A 15,674-nucleotide genomic window follows, 5' to 3' on the forward strand; every position below is an offset into this window, starting at 1 on the left:
GACAAGCTGATAAATAAACCAAGTTTATTTTGTTTGTGTACTGTTGGGTAGTCGACACAATACAAAAGTCATATTTTGTAAGCTCGTGTGTTTGTGACGACCAAAGAAGCAGAAAATGATTTTTTTTTTAAATTTGTTTTCACATTTGCTTTTCTGATCATTCTATTTTTGTTTTCCCTTTTGCTGCTGGAACACGAAATTTTTTTTGTTGAAGTAATATAGAATTTTATAATTGATCGATTAAAATTTTCTATTTTAATCAATTTATAAGCATTATATTTGTCATGTTACGTTATAGGATGTCATGTGATATTATGTTATGTTACGTTACTTTATGTTATATTATGTAATATGATGTTAGGCTATGCTACGTTATATTACATTACTATATTGTATTGTGTGGTATTATATTTTATTATATTATGTTATATTAATAAGTACCATACAGCTGCCCTAGTTAGATGCACTTATCTTTCACCACAGCTTGTATGTTTGTCTTAATCACTTTAAGACACCTATGATTGTAATTCCCTCTGTTTGCAGCCTCTGTATAACCTGTATGATACACAATACTCTGATCTATGTTGTGTATTTCTACACAGAGTGTGTATATTTATCACATGACGTCCTCATCACTCGGGCCTGTATCCCTGCTCCCTGACCCTTAGCACATGAATGACATTGTTTCCATCCACCCAGCGCGTCATAATGCCTCCAACAGCCAATGACATTCCAGGAACGTCGCACTGTTTCTTGACGGGCACCCTTCTCGTCCAATCCGAGCTTTACAACAGGCTCATAGACCCGCCCTCTATCTGCGCGCAGCCAATCACCGAGCAGAAGTAATTACTAATTCATTACATTGCAAAGGGGAGTGACGCAGTTGTTGTAGATCCACAGACGCTCCATGCCTTTTTTCCCCCCTCTTCTCTATGACCTGAAATAACATTTTAATTTCTTCCGCCAGCCGTGGACGTCAAGCATCCCAGTCCAGCCCAGGAAACACGAAGGATTCCCGGCGTCATCTGGAGGCTGTATGTCCCATCTGCGCGCCTCTTGAAATTTGGATGCCAGTCCGGTTGGAGGTTGCGGTGCACCCCGAGGACTAGATGCGATAACCAGGACGAGATATGCCGCAGCCGAAATCACGAAAGATCGCCATCCTCGGGTACAGATCCGTAGGTGAGTCCCGTCCACATGAATTCACACCTTCATCTGCACCTCAGAGGCCTCGGATGCGACGCACAGCCTCAGTTTCAGCGGCCTCGCGGGTCCGTTTAAGTCCATCATGAGGGCGGTGTACGCCTCCTATAATAAACTTAAATTATAGGGAGCAGGGTCGACATCTCTGCGCGCCACCAGGTGAGACGCGGCCTCGTGGTTTCTGTCCCTCCAAAGCACATGGGTCCCCCCGTAATATCCACCACATATATCGATAAGATATAATCGATACGTGTCTCATCAATGACCCCCCCCCCCCCCAACCCGGGCTGCGTAAGTTTGGTGCCACGCTGCGTAAAAAGGGGCCCGTTGGATTTGACGCATTACTCTGCACTTTGTTTGATCCTATCTGTGACCAATGGAAGCGCAATGTGTCTGCGGTAAAAAGGGATGTTGAGGATGGCACACACACACACACACACACACACACACACACACACACACACACACACACACACACACACACACACACACACACACACACACACACACACACACACACACGCCACTGCTAAGCACTGCGACTGGAGGCCCATGCAGCCAGAAACACCCATGTAGCCACATACTCCCCATGGGGACTCGGATTGTTTCAATGACGATTCTATAACCTCTGTAAACATGTCACATGGCTTCACTGGAGGGTGTGTATAATGTATTCACTGACCTTATATAGGTAAGGTTCAGCTTTACTAGTATTATAATTATTTTATTCGTATCATAAGTCACTCATCTCTATCTATTCTCTGTTTATTGAATATTCACCTGAGCCTCTGATCATGATACGCTTACACTCAATTATTAACTATTTCTATACTCACCACAATTTCCTTTCTACTGAGGGGTCCATTTATCTAATTATTAATATTATTATTTTCATAATGTTGTCAGGTCACCATTCACTCACCTTCTTTGTTCTTGACCCTCTTACTCACATACTTTTGCTGGATTGATGGACTATACTGGTTGACTTAAACTAGTTTCACAAATGTATGAATAATTGTATTCATTTGTTTCATTCATATAATTTTATGATAATTTTCGTACAACTGAAGTCTTATTTTCGATGATTATTGTTTTAAATGTCGTTGGTTTTGTTTTTGTTTTGTAGGAAAGTCCTCTCTGACCATTCAGTTTGTGGAAGGCCAGTTTGTCGACTCCTATGACCCAACAATAGAAAACAGTAAGTGTGGAGCGAGTGGGTTGTTACACCTTCATACGCAAAGAAGCACTCAGATCTCATGGTATGATCCATTGTTGATCTGTCATCAACAGCTACATTAAATATTATGACTTTATAACTTCACAGCTGCTCTGTTCTTCAAGGTAAATGCTGTATTTCTTAAATATGCATTGATTTATATTACATCCTGAAACTGTACAATGTAAAATGAAGGCAGGCTTTATTGCAGGATTGCTGTATTAGACAGCATTAGCTCGGTGTACCTAATAAACTGACAGCTGAGTGTACATCATCTCTACAAAGCGGCAACTGATAATAGTTTTTATCTATCAGTTGAGGGGTTTTTAAAGTGTCAGAAAATTGTGAAAAATGCTCGTTTCTTAAAGCGATAATGTCCAACCAACGCTCCAAAACCTACAAATATTCAGTTTAGAAGCGAAGCCGCAACAACAGAGGGTGGAAATTGGGAAATTTGTCGTTATGCTTTAAATACTTCTTTATTTATTCAGAAATTATCAAAATAGTTGCACATTATTTATCTTTCAATCAGTGGAAAGCCTTCCGCTGCAAGTATGGAACATCTGTATCCATGATATTCACTTTTTTTCAACCTATAATTGAGAAAATAGAGAAAATGTCATATTCTTTTGTGATGTTATTTCTTATTCTCTTGACCAACAACTGCAAAGTCAGATTTTAGATCTATAAAATATTTGGCAATTTTGTTTATAAAAATACAAACAATGATTCAGGTATAAAAATAGTTGGGTGTTTTGACTGGCAGGGAATTGATGAATCATTCAAATCTAATACAGTATCACAATATAATTTTGAGATCATTATTATATTATTGCATCGCCATCAGATTCTGCAGCGTGATAACTCTCTGACATGATTTCCCTGAAAGATAATAAAGGATACGACTTGAAGTGTTACCAGCAGGGTGTAATGTTCCCTCTGAACCATTGTGTCCAAACACCACAGCAGCTCATTTCACCAGTTCCCACACGTCCACACTCAGACTGAGGAACTTTTCTTCAGAGAAACTTTCCAGAAATCAGCTGGTAAATAACGTGTGGTGGAAATTAAATCCCTCTCTGATTCTTATATGACTGGACATCCCGGACTCAGACAGGGCGGCTGTGCTTAAAGGAACCTTTAACAGTATTTATGTTCTGAAGGGGAGAACACACAGCGATCCATCAACCTCCTAAACACACATCTTCCCAGACACTCTGGAGATTCGAGTCCAAACTTACCTGTAGGCTGTTTCTATTTTTTGCCGGCGTGTTTACTCACATCACCACCCTGCGTTTCCTCGAAATGTGTGGTCCTGTCTCTATCTATAAATAATCCTTGGATGGTGGACATAAAGTGAAGTATCAGCATTATCTACGAGGAGCCTCGGGCGCAGCTATCGCTCTGTCCCGCTATAGATAATATACCCATCTCCGGGCAGATATCGACATTCCTGCACCAAATGAACTCAGTGGTCCCAGTCCTACCAAGATGGATCCATAACAGGGTTGTGTCTTGGATGTCTCGGGATCTGCAGACTGGAAACATGCAGTAAATTAGACACTGTCGGCTGTGAGGCGCTGGTTCTCACCGTTTTTATCTTGCTCTCCATCTATTAAAATTTTAATTTTCCTTTGGTTGATTTCAAATTTGTCTTTTCTCTTAACTGCAGCGTTTACTAAAATGATCACAATAAACGGACAGGAGTACCATCTTCAGCTGGTCGACACAGCAGGACAGGTATGATACACTGCATTCTTTATCAGCCCCCGAGTGCTTAATGGATTTCTATGTGAAAATTGGATTTTATTTCATAGTTCGGTGTTAACTCTGCTCCATTAATCCGTCATTATCAGGCACTGATTTCTTCAAACTGTAAAACTGGACACTGTTCCCTTCTCTCTCTCTCTCTCTCTCCGTCTCCCCGTAGGATGAATACTCTATCTTCCCACAGACTTACTCCATAGATATCAATGGTTACATTCTGGTCTATTCAGTTACATCTAATAAAAGGTATAATTTCACATCAAACTTTCAAAGAGAAATTAATTTGGATTCTAAATGATGAGGTGGAGTGCGTAAAGTAAATATTCCGTTCGTTTCTTCCAGCTTTGAAGTCGTACAAGTTATCCACGAAAAACTGTTGGACATGGTGGGAAAGGTTCAGTGAGTATTATCAATGCATTCTGGGACATACTATGTTTATGATTATTTATATCGTATACTATGTTATACACTGTATTTAACATATAACATATAAAAATGCGTTGTGCCATTTATTTTTTCCTCCGATGCAGAGTACCAATTATGCTCGTTGGGAACAAGAATGACCTACATATGGAGCGGTATGTGACACACACTGTACCTTAGATCCACTACATACATCAAGGATATACGTTCTATAGGTTTGCAATAGGTTTACATATACAGTAGGTGCATAAATGGGTCAAAGCACTTACAGTTTAAATCATCATTTCTCTTCAACTTCTCATTATTTCAAAAGGCAGAAAAGCAAAACTCATAGAGCAGAGAGAATGAAGAGCAGATGTTAATATTTGGTTTGCAGACCCAAATAAAGAGCAGCGATTACAAATGTGTGTAATCTCTCAAACACAGCACATCCAGGACAAGGCCGTCAGGAGCGTTTATAAGAGCAGAATTCGCAGGAAATAAACTCTGTGGGTTTGTAAAAGACAAGCCTTTATAGTAAAATATTGGTGCTTTATTTTTCTTTCTGTAGAGTAATCAGTTGTGAAGAGGGAAAAGCATTAGCTGAATCCTGGAACGCTGCCTTCATGGAGTCCTCAGCTAAAGAGAACCAGGTAAGAGCCGAGGCTGTACGGATAATCCTAATCTTTAAAACAACACAAAACAAAACAACAACAGTTCCAGTTTAGCTCTGTCATCGTCCAGCAGGAAGGTTTGAACCTGTTCACTCACTCTGTCAGGGCCCGATCACACTCATCTGTGTGTCCACTTGATGCTTACTGCTTTGGTCTGCCTGGCGTTAATGTCCTCATCCGTCCATGTTCATGTGGACTCTATGCAAATGTTGAAGCAGGCCAAAATTTGTGACTGCACGTACTGTTCGCAGACAAGTGCCCTGACTCTGCACGCTCCAGATAACAAAATGGATTCTTGTTTTTGCGGTGAAACAGTTCTTTAGTTCACTAAGTGCTGGTAAGTGCTTCTTACCATAGTGCACGTCCCACAGGTGCTTGCAAGAAGGTTGAGGTGTTGTGTTTGTGCAGCTCATGTTGCTCGTGCTGTGGACAACTGCCTCGGACAGCTTCTTCAACTTCTTAATTTTATACCAGTTGGCAAACAGTGTTGTTGTTGTAGCCATCAGGTGGGGTTCAGTGAATGCTTTGAATTAGAGACCACTGCAGACCCTCAGTTGTAATGTGGATGAAACGTAGCTATCATGTGAGTAGAGACAAGTCTGCTGCTGTCCATAGATGGACATCCAGTTGTTGAGTGATACATGTCATGTGACAAAGGTCTTGGTCTCATCTACATTGATTATCCCTAAAGGGGACACACTTATTATTGAGAGTCATTACACACACACACACAAACACACAAAAACACAGTTGTGTGACGTCCACTGTGGCGCTGAGGGGAATTTTACCAAAGTCTAAGAATAATTTGACAAGACAAATTCTTACAATTTGAGGACATGGACATTGAAAGACATTTACCAGTTACAGGTTTAAATTATGTTGCATTTTGGATTCTACAGACACATAAACATGTCGGGAACAGAAAAAGTAAGCAACTAGCAATCGAACATAGTGGAGCATTAAGCAGCTAAAGATCGGGAATATGATACCACATATGTGGTATAACATGATACCACAATGTTAGTGTTATTATAAACAGTTTGTAATGCTGCCCCCAGGTGGCCAGAAAACCATTTATAAAACTGTCTTTCCCCTTTCTGGTGGATTTATTCCCCTCCGCAGAGAAGTTGCACATTCAGGAAGTCAGTTAATCTGCTTCAAATCAAGTCACGAAGCGGCTCTGCGTGGTTGTGTTCAAACGCACATACGAAACAACGCCATCTCTGTTGTCTGGCTGGATGTAGTGTGTGTGCTGCCGGAAAATTCAAAGCGGTGCGACCTAGACATGTGACAGCATCTTGTGTGTGTCTCGTTTTCTTCTCAGACGGCCGTGGAAGTTTTCCGGAGGATGATCCTGGAGGCAGAGAAGATGGACGGCGGCGTGCAGCCAGGAAAAACCTCCTGCTCCATGATGTAGAGCCGCCCAATCAACACACAGGACACTGCACTGGGATATCCCGTTACTTGAAGGCTAGCTGCCAGTTCTCCTCCACCTCAGCTGACTCCACCCCCCCCCCCCAGAGTCCTAAATATCCAATACTGTCTATTTATGGCTCTGAATCCACTGTTATTTATCAGTATTTCCAATCCCCCCCCCTCCATTGTCATCCTTGTTTTTCTTCATGTGTTTGATAAAAAAGAGTGGTGGTTCCCTTGTCTCATAATTACCCACAATCCACCCCTTCTCCATTTCTGTGTTGGGCACTGGTGCAAAAAACACAGAGCATCATTTGGGTGTATCAGATAAAAAATGTTTTCCTGTGCTGAGAAATGACGAGAACCGCAACCGAGGCCAGAGACGGTATGGGCTTGATTTATCTTAGCATCTCATTATGCAGCTTCCATCAGAGGCTGCGAGCCCAATCAGTTTAAACAACACGAGGTGGGAGAAGACGAGGGGAAATGTCATGTCTGCCATGCAAATGCTCTGAGAACGGTTTAGTAAACACAGACGTTTCTTCTGGTACATCACCAAGCTGTTTGGTCCCTCCAGTAAACAGCTCTTTTTCTACTTCATCCCCCACCTCCCCTCTCCACCTCAGTTTGTTTTCTTAGCAGTTACTGTCAGCCAAAACAAAAAAAAAGATCTGCATCCATTTTCTAATGTTGAAAATGTTGTACAAATGTTTTTGATTGTAATCATTAAAGCAAAAAGTGGTTATGTAAAGCAGGCTGGAGTGGGGATCGTTCGTTTTGCTGACCTCTGTGATATTTTTGGTCCCCTGTTGTTTATTTATCTAACAGTTGTCCAAGATAATTCAGTAATAAATACAGTAGATACACAATATTAAAAGTTTAAAACAAACTGAATTGTTGTGCAGTAAAGAAAACACATGAGCTACTGTATGAAAACAGAAAATAATTACAGTAAAGCAAAAAGAACCACAAAGTGAAATAAGTAAAACTAAACAGTCCCATTAAATTCAATCAAGCTGCACCAAATAGCACAAATTCAGTAATCAGTCCCCTACATATGCTCGATTCTCCTCATCAAGCTCTGTGAATGATTCTCCCAGAAAATGTATGTAACCCTCAAAAAAATTACTTCTCCCGCAACGCTAAAGAAAAATCCTGGATCCATCCCTTTGTGCAGATCCGTGCCAAAATTTCACAGACTCTTTCTTGGCCCGTGTCCCATCCCTCTGACAAGTTTTGCAGAAATGTGTTTGGGGGTTTGTGTGTAACCCTGCAGACAAACAAGCAAAGCAACGGACGGAGATTAAAACATAACCTCTTTGGCAGAGGTAACTACAAACATGCACCCATGTATGTCAGTCAGTGCAGGAAGTAAGTTTGCAACAGCAAAAGTATCCAACGATTTTCTGTACATTTGTTAACTGATGTGTTCTGTGAGTCCTCAGTAAAGTAACATGGAGAATAAATGTTCTGTAGTAGCAGGAGCCGTTTCTAGCTTCTTCTGAACCAGATGCTGCACCACTGATGCTGTGTGGATGCAAACCAACTCACCACACTGCAACTTACCATGGGAGCATCTGTCTGACAGATTTCCAGTTTCTGCTTTTCACTCCAAAAATGAACAAATCCACATCCTCATAACCTCCATACAGTCCTCTAACACGGACTCGTTTGGTCTGAGAGCGCCTAAGTATTTCACCCATATTTATTCAAACCTTTGAATGTTTGCTCCGAGTGTTGGAATGATTTCAAAACTCAAGTCCTGAGAATTTGACCAGACCCATTATCCGTCTTTTTCTTTGTGTCCATCTTTTGTTCATCAACAATCTGGTCAGAGAGAGATGAGATCTGTTGTACTGAGAACCTTTGAGTATCTCATAGAAATCAACAAGCAGAAATCATGTTGGGCTGTTTAATGAAAGCATGAATGAGCCTCTCTCTAACTCCCGTGTGTGAATCCTATGATTTACTGCTATTTTCAGGATCATCATATGGCAGTTAAAAAGAAATTCTCAAACAAAAGCTGGGATTCAAACACTTTATTAGTCTCAGGGTGATTGGGTTTACAGTGTTTATTATTTTCTTATTATAGCGCTTAGTAGCTGTTTGATTTCAGACATGTGCTCTGCTGAGGTCCTCGGGGGACGGAGCTTCTCCAATTCATCGTCATGCTCTTTGAATTCTTTATGCTGGATCGTCAGAGGTGTTGCACATGTCATCGCCACAGCACTTTATATCGATGTAGGCATTCATCTTCAGCATTTCACAGTCTGACAGAGCCATGCATTTCTGGTAATGGCCATCTAAGAAATAAAAAAAGAGAAAAGAACTGTGACCTTTCACTGTGTGGGAAGCAACTCACTGTAGTAGAGCATGATTCACAAACATCTCACACTCAGTTAACGTCCTGTTTACCTTTTTTGAAACTATCTTAGACCTTTTAAGGAAGTTCCTGATTTACATTGTTGAGGGCTTTTCAAAAGTTTATACAATCGAGTGCCAAGGTGTGCAGGCAAATGTTTTTCTTTAACTAAACTCTGATTCACTGCAGAGATAATATGTTCCACTGTAGTTTACGTGTAGTATTTTGAGAAACTCACGTGGAGCTTTGAGGAATTTGGCCGCGGCACAGCCGTCTTTCTCTGGTGCACAGGTTTCGACAGTGAGCTCGCAGGTTCCTTTGGCCATCCTGGGGACACATCGGTGGCAGTTCAGGGCCTCACCTGGGAACAGAAACGGCAACAACGTTTTTCAGTCATTGTTTTTCCTCTGGCCTCACTGACTCTCATTCAACTCTGTCAAGATTTGGCCTGTTTTTATTTGACCCAGGAATCAGACATACAGGATTACATCCCCGCTCGGACCATCACCAGTAAATCAGTTGTTTTTCACATGCAGTAATTACTTTAGTTTTTCAGATACGTTGCCGTGTTGCAAAGTGAAAAGAATTGCGTTTGGTTTTCAGACAGGTCTGCTGTGATTGTGCTTCCAGAGAAAGCACCATCTCCCTGTTGCACAGCAGCAGGGCTTGTGTTAGCTCAGTGGAGAATCAGTGACAGACTCACCGGCTGTAAACAGCAAGGTGATGCTTAGAGCTAAGACCAGCAGCTTCATTGTTCTCCTCAACAAAGCAGTACTAGGAGAGACAAAGCACAGGTTTGATAAAACATGTTATGTACTTCTGCGTTTCCTGGTTATACCTTCAAATGGAAGGTCTAACTTTTCTTTTTACAGCAATTAACCTTGTAAATTTATGGATTGATTGATTTGAAAAGTAACGTCGACACAAACTGAGCTGACACGCAATGAAAATGACATTTGACAGCAGATATACGGTTTACAATTCTAGCTCACACTGATTTTACATTGATTGTCATTTAACATACTTCAAGAAAAGCAGTGAAAATGGTTAAACATAAAAAAAGATAACTTGAATATGAGAGAAATGTAGTTTTATATGTACATACCAGGCTGATTTGTTTGTCTATCTTGGTTTCTGCCAGTGACTGAGATGCATTCAAAGATGTCTCCTCTTTTTATACCTGTTCATACTTTGTCCTGTCATGGCAACGTCCCATTAAGCGGCATATCTCTGTTAAGTCATATTTACTTAGCACCTCACTCGCCTTGAGCACACTGTGTTCAGGGGTTAAAGTTTCCAATGTTCAGTTGCCTGCATTATGCAAGACTCGTACACCCTTTGTCCATTTATCATTATTGTCAATATCAACGTATGCATTTGTCACAGACTCAAATAAAGATTTATATAGTGGGATTTGTACCTTGAAAGGACAAGAGGTTATTAGTCAAAGGTACAGTATGTATGCATGTAAGTATGTTTGCTTCAGGTGGATTATGTCTGACCCATATGAGGTATAATACCTTTGGCTTAGTGGTCTTCAACCCACATCCACGCCATGAATAGACTTGATAAATACAGTGCAGAGTCTGGAAAGACTTGAAGGAGCACTTGATATGAAGCTAATGCAAGTGAAGGCAAAGCTGTGAAACTCGCTGGCTGTGATATCCTCAAAGAAATACTTCTAAGTCTTACAGAGATAATGCACCAAAGACTCAAATATTTTATTCAGAGTAGATTCCATTAGTTTTTTTCTCAAGTCCACAAAGAGAATTTATCAAATTATCTAAAATGACAGACGTGCTACAATTATACAGCAATTAAGAATCTATGTTAAAACCTAAGCCTCCTGAAGAGACTGGATGACGTCTCTGGTGTATTTCCTTTAAAGATTAAAACCACACAGATACTAACAGATGTCTTTATAGAGGAATTAGTCTTATAATTTTAAATAAACCGATTTAAAATGTAAAATCTAAACAAACTGTGCTGATACACAGCAGTATTGACATTTGATATTGATTGCTACTGGGCATATTTCAAGAGATAGTGCAAAGGTTAAATACACATTTATCAAATTCACGAAGAGCTGACTGAAAAACACACATTAGAGCTTTACAAGAGAAATAAGAATGAATTTTAAATAAAAGCTCCTGCATGTGCTAAACACCTCGTCCGGAGTCATTCCTGTAAATAATCCGATAGAAAGAGAAACATTAAACCACCAGACATCAACTGACTCTGAGCTGATACACAGTGATACTGACATTTAGTATTGATTGTTATTGAACATATTTCACGAAAAGCACTGCAAAGGTCAAACACACATTGACCAAAATAATGAATGACTGACTGAAAAATAAAATAACATCAAGAATCTATTTTAAAACCTAAAGTATGGGCTTGAATATCTTGTCAGGTGTATTTTCTGTAAATAATCTGATCAGATTTAAAGTGATTTATTCAAACCGGTGTGTGGGACCAAGGTTTTACACAATTCATGGGTTCGATTCACAGCTTTAAAATAAATACTGACTGACTAATCTGTAAAAATCTGTTTTGGCCTTTTCAAGTTGTGTGTTTGACGTCTGGTGGTACTTGGGGGGGCACCTGAAAAACAGGTTTTATTTCCTGTGTATCCTGCTCCTCCACCAGCTTTAAATCTTCTGGTATTTGGTGTTGTAACCGAGTCTCTTCCCAGATTTGCATGAGTCAGGCTAAATTGATTCCTCTCTGGATCATAAACAACAGAGAGGAAACCAAAAAAAGAAAAAAGCTCGGAGGGGAAGCAGCGTTTTGAACCATGACACCAGCGGCAGCCATTAAAACTCAGACGGGGATAAGTAGCTAGAAATGAACAAGGACCACACCTGTTTTCATACTTTCACTTTTTATTTACCATGAATGTCATTTGATCTGCATGTGTGCTTTAACGTTTGCTCTCCGTGTTTTCCTCCACATCTGGACGCGACCCACATATTACAGTGCGGCTCCAGCTCAGTGCAGCAGCATCACTCTCAAAGCCCAATCAAAGCAAAATCCCCCGCTCCATTGTTTCGCTGTCAAGAGCCAAAGTCCAATATCAGCAGTGGCACATGTAAGAGAAAGTGCCCATGTGGCAAAACGTCTAAACCCCCCATTGTTGTGCCTTTGTTGCGACGGCCTCGCGATACCACCGCGCTCTGTGTCGGCCATATATATCTGGGTGTCCAAAAATTTTTTCTATTCCTATACTGTGTGACTTGTCTGGAAGAGCTATCAGGGGAAAATGTCTCAGTACTCAGGAAAGGTGAGTATCTCTGAAGCCTGTGTACCGAAGGTGTTTCACAAACAAATGTCTATTAAAAAAGACGGTAATTTGGTCGAACCTCAGGTGGAACGTGGAATTTTTGTGAGATATCTTTCTGTTTAACTGCAGCTCAGTGTTTAATTCCATCAATTGCCTCTTTTAATCTTCACTGTTGTGGGGGAAACAAAAAACAGATCGTGTTCTATGAGGGGAAATGTTTCACTGGGCGGAAGCTGGAGGTTTGCAGCGACTGTGACAACTTCCAGGACCGAGGCTTCATGAACAGGGTCAACTCTGTCCGTGTGGAGAGCGGGGCCTTCATCTGCTTTGACCACCCAGACTTCAAGGGTCAACAGTACATTCTGGAGCACGGGGAGTACCCGGAATTCCAGCGCTGGAATGCCCACAATGATCACATGGGCTCCTGCAAGCCAATCAGGATGGTAAGACTGTGTGTGTGTGTGTGAGAGACCCCAGGGACAGACAAATATTTGGACAGTAAAAAAAAAAAAAAAAGAGGCAGATCTCTTTTGTGAGACAAATCAAAGTCAGAATAGTGATGCATGAAATTATTCTGGCAGCACAGACTCATATCGGCTTCTCACATCTTGTAAAGACAGAAAGAAAAAGCATTTGGTTCACTTCAGACAAACTATGGGCTGTAAATATATATATATATATAGTTATTCACATATACAGGGAACCTTTAGATTTCAACAAGCAAGTGCCTGATGCACACAATGTGATCACTGCCACAATGAGAAGGCCTTGGCTCTTTGCAGTGAGGTGAAGTCGAACACTGTTGCTATGACTCAGCGAACCGGCATGTCATTATCCTCCCCAGCATGGAGAGCACTACAGGATGGAGCTGTTCGACGGAGACAACTTCGGCGGCCAGTGCGTGGAGCTGTGCGACGACTGTCCATTTCTGCAGGCGCGAGGCCTGAGCAAGAACTGCATCAACTCCATCAAGGTCTACGGAGATGGAGCGTACGTATCTCTGTGGAGAGTGGTTTGATTTAAGACTTTTTAACATCTGACAGAGTATTCTGGTTCAGTTTACTTCTCTGATGGATGCACTGCAAATTGTTTAAAAGTCATGTCACGCAAATTGCAAAAGCCATATTTTGTCACATGCCTCTTTTGTTGTTTAATCATGCAGATAGTTTCATTTGTCAAGAATGTGTAAAAATCCAACTGTGAGGGAAATGATTTTGTCTGTGGTGCTCTGAGCATTGAAAATGATTATTGTTGATTACTTTTTTCATTTTTTAGAAGAGAGTAGCAGGCAGGGGGGGACTTTAAACACAAGTCACTATGGCAAAGCTACAACTCAAATCAGGGACGATGTGGTGACATGGTCACAAACATTAAACAGAAAATGTTTGAGTGTCCTTGTTGCTGTGGACATGTCACTAACGCGTTTAGAAAATATTGTGAGAAGCTAACACAAATACTTCTCCTAATAACTGAGGGCAAGATAAACAGAGTTACATTGAATAAAATATTAGGAGAAAACAATGAGAAAATGTTTTCAGACATTAAACTTGCCATTCAAACCATAAACATCAATTTCAGATACAAGGGTTCATACCATCACACTGATTGAAAAATATAGACTTTAATAAAACATGGTTGGTTTTCTCGATTCTATTAAATGTGCAGCACAAAGGAAGAATAACTTTTTTTTAACCCCAATTTACTACTAGCTACTCTGGCAATAGCTACTTCATATTATCTGGCAGGTATGACGCATTAAGTGATTATTTCTAGGGTATATCAAGGAAGTATTCACTAGTAAGTGTAAAGTAGTACTTGACAATGCCCTTGTGAATATACTTAGAGTTTGAAACCAATGCCCTTTTGATTATCACATGTCCAAGCTTTACTTTGTAATGTATATATTTTGTTCACACTAAATATTGCACATTTATTTTTCCAAACAGCTGGGTGTTGTACGAGGAGCCCAACTACCGTGGCCGCATGTACATCGTGGAGAGAGGAAACTACTGCACCCACATGGAGTGGCAGGCGGAGAACCCCAACATCCAGTCTGTCCGCAGGGTTGCAAACTACTTCTGAAACCATCCCACTGTCACACAACCACATGACCGAGGACACACACTGTCACTTACTCTCACCCTGACTCTGTGAGGCTGCAAAATAATAAAAGATGAAGAAAATGTCTGACATTGCTTGTTGTTTTATTTTTGTACTGATTGATTCAAAAGGCTTGAATAAAGGAGTGATCCTACAATTTCTTCAATCTTATTTTCCCTTTTTGATACTTGCTCAGTGTGAAACTCCGAACTTAACCATCATATCTCACTGGAGAAACGGCTGCAGGCTATGATTCTGGTAATTGCTTTCTATTATGCGCCATAAGTACAGAACCTTTAAGTGCTGTGCCTTTCCTCATACTAATGGATCCATTACCAGGTTATATGAGGTATTCTGGATACCACTGAGAACAGATGATCAAATAGATAGATGGGCATTTTATTTATCCAGGAGGTAAATTAAAATGTTTTGATTGTAAAAGAAAAACTTGTGGCCGACTAAGCAACAAAACAAAATGCCATAATTAAAACTAAGAAAGCAGCCACACGGCCTTTTAACACAAACACACAAACACACATTGCCTCGTACTGATAAATGTTTGGTGGTGAACAATAGAAAGTGTGTATTTTCTCTATATACAGAGGATAAATCAAGGGTGAAAGACAGATATTGCACAGGTTGAGGGGGATCAGCGCCTGCCCCAGGGAGCTCTGCTACCACCTAGTGTCATTTATCTATTTTACTGTGACGTCTTGACGCTCACCTCAGGGTCCTCAAAGTGATCACAATGGAAAGTTTCAGCTGCAGTGACGCAAACACATGAAAATAACTAGAAGCTTTGGATAAATAAAGAAAACACAAGGACAGAAATGTTGATTTATTAATTAATCGATGAATATGTGGACGTCATCATTTATATTATGCATAAAGCCTGTATGTATTGTGTGTTGATGTGTGTAACTGAGGTCAGATTGTGTTTTTACCACACAATCGGCTCACAGTTCATAGCTCATGTTTGTTTTAAACACCACTGCATCATCTCGCCCCTTGTGCTCTCATTCTTCTAGGAATGTCACACCATGGCTGTGGCTGCTGGACCTTTAATGAGAACTCATGTGCTTTCTCTTCCAACTGTCATGACAACAGAGCATCCGTCTTTACAAGGTTTCACTCGAGGCCTCTATCGAGTTACCGGGTCAATATAGGATAGCTTAATAAGGAAATGCTTGGTCTTGAGTTACACTCCACGGCACTAGTTTAACAGCGATTACCTATAGCTAACCTTAT

General features: G+C 40.6%; 3 protein-coding genes across 3 annotated transcripts; 2 read left to right on the forward strand and 1 right to left on the reverse strand.

The window, feature by feature from the left end:
- The first annotated feature begins 846 nt into the window (after positions 1–846).
- On the forward strand, positions 847–7,429 carry rheb (Ras homolog, mTORC1 binding). The gene is made up of 8 exons (XM_020099178.2): positions 847–1,182; positions 2,330–2,401; positions 4,092–4,159; positions 4,350–4,432; positions 4,529–4,585; positions 4,717–4,764; positions 5,160–5,241; positions 6,587–7,429. Exons 1-8 carry the CDS (start codon positions 1,131–1,133, stop codon positions 6,677–6,679), a joined length of 555 nt encoding a protein of 184 aa, XP_019954737.1. The 5' UTR covers positions 847–1,130; the 3' UTR covers positions 6,680–7,429.
- A 1,306-nt stretch (positions 7,430–8,735) lies between these two features.
- On the reverse strand, positions 8,736–10,283 carry ly97.3 (lymphocyte antigen 97, tandem duplicate 3). The gene is made up of 4 exons (XM_020106585.2): positions 10,146–10,283; positions 9,744–9,814; positions 9,279–9,401; positions 8,736–8,981 (listed from the first exon to the last, which is right to left on the reverse strand). The coding sequence occupies exons 2-4, from the start codon at positions 9,790–9,792 to the stop codon at positions 8,863–8,865; spliced, it is 291 nt and encodes a 96-aa protein (XP_019962144.2). The 5' UTR covers positions 9,793–9,814; positions 10,146–10,283; the 3' UTR covers positions 8,736–8,862.
- Positions 10,284–12,174: 1,891 nt separating this feature from the next.
- LOC109646939 (gamma-crystallin N-A) lies at positions 12,175–14,516 on the forward strand. The gene is made up of 4 exons (XM_020112714.2): positions 12,175–12,326; positions 12,521–12,769; positions 13,171–13,316; positions 14,273–14,516. Exons 1-4 carry the CDS (start codon positions 12,306–12,308, stop codon positions 14,406–14,408), a joined length of 552 nt encoding a protein of 183 aa, XP_019968273.1. The 5' UTR covers positions 12,175–12,305; the 3' UTR covers positions 14,409–14,516.
- The last annotated feature ends 1,158 nt before the right edge of the window (positions 14,517–15,674 follow it).

The sequence above is a fragment of the Paralichthys olivaceus genome, chromosome 16, assembly GCF_024713975.1.
Source record: "Paralichthys olivaceus isolate ysfri-2021 chromosome 16, ASM2471397v2, whole genome shotgun sequence".
NCBI classification, from domain to species: domain Eukaryota; kingdom Metazoa; phylum Chordata; class Actinopteri; order Pleuronectiformes; family Paralichthyidae; genus Paralichthys; species Paralichthys olivaceus.

Excerpts from the sequence above, each read along its gene's own strand:
- rheb (XM_020099178.2), top strand. The coding sequence starts at position 1,131 with ATGCCGCAGCCGAAATCACGAAAGATCGCCATCCTCGGGTACAGATCC. Across the intron at positions 1,183-2,329 it reads CCTCGGGTACAGATCCGTAG|GAAAGTCCTCTCTGACCATT; the intron begins GTGAGTCCCGTC and ends TTTGTTTTGTAG. Across the intron at positions 5,242-6,586 it reads CCTCAGCTAAAGAGAACCAG|ACGGCCGTGGAAGTTTTCCG; the intron begins GTAAGAGCCGAG and ends TTTTCTTCTCAG.
- ly97.3 (XM_020106585.2), bottom strand. The coding sequence starts at position 9,792 with ATGAAGCTGCTGGTCTTAGCTCTAAGCATCACCTTGCTGTTTACAGCC. Across the intron at positions 9,402-9,743 it reads CACCTTGCTGTTTACAGCCG|GTGAGGCCCTGAACTGCCAC; the intron begins GTGAGTCTGTCA and ends TTCTGTTCCCAG. Across the intron at positions 8,982-9,278 it reads CAAATTCCTCAAAGCTCCAC|ATGGCCATTACCAGAAATGC; the intron begins GTGAGTTTCTCA and ends TTTATTTCTTAG.
- LOC109646939 (XM_020112714.2), top strand. The coding sequence starts at position 12,306 with ATGTCTCAGTACTCAGGAAAG. Across the intron at positions 12,327-12,520 it reads TGTCTCAGTACTCAGGAAAG|ATCGTGTTCTATGAGGGGAA; the intron begins GTGAGTATCTCT and ends AACAAAAAACAG. Across the intron at positions 13,317-14,272 it reads AAGGTCTACGGAGATGGAGC|CTGGGTGTTGTACGAGGAGC; the intron begins GTACGTATCTCT and ends TTTTCCAAACAG.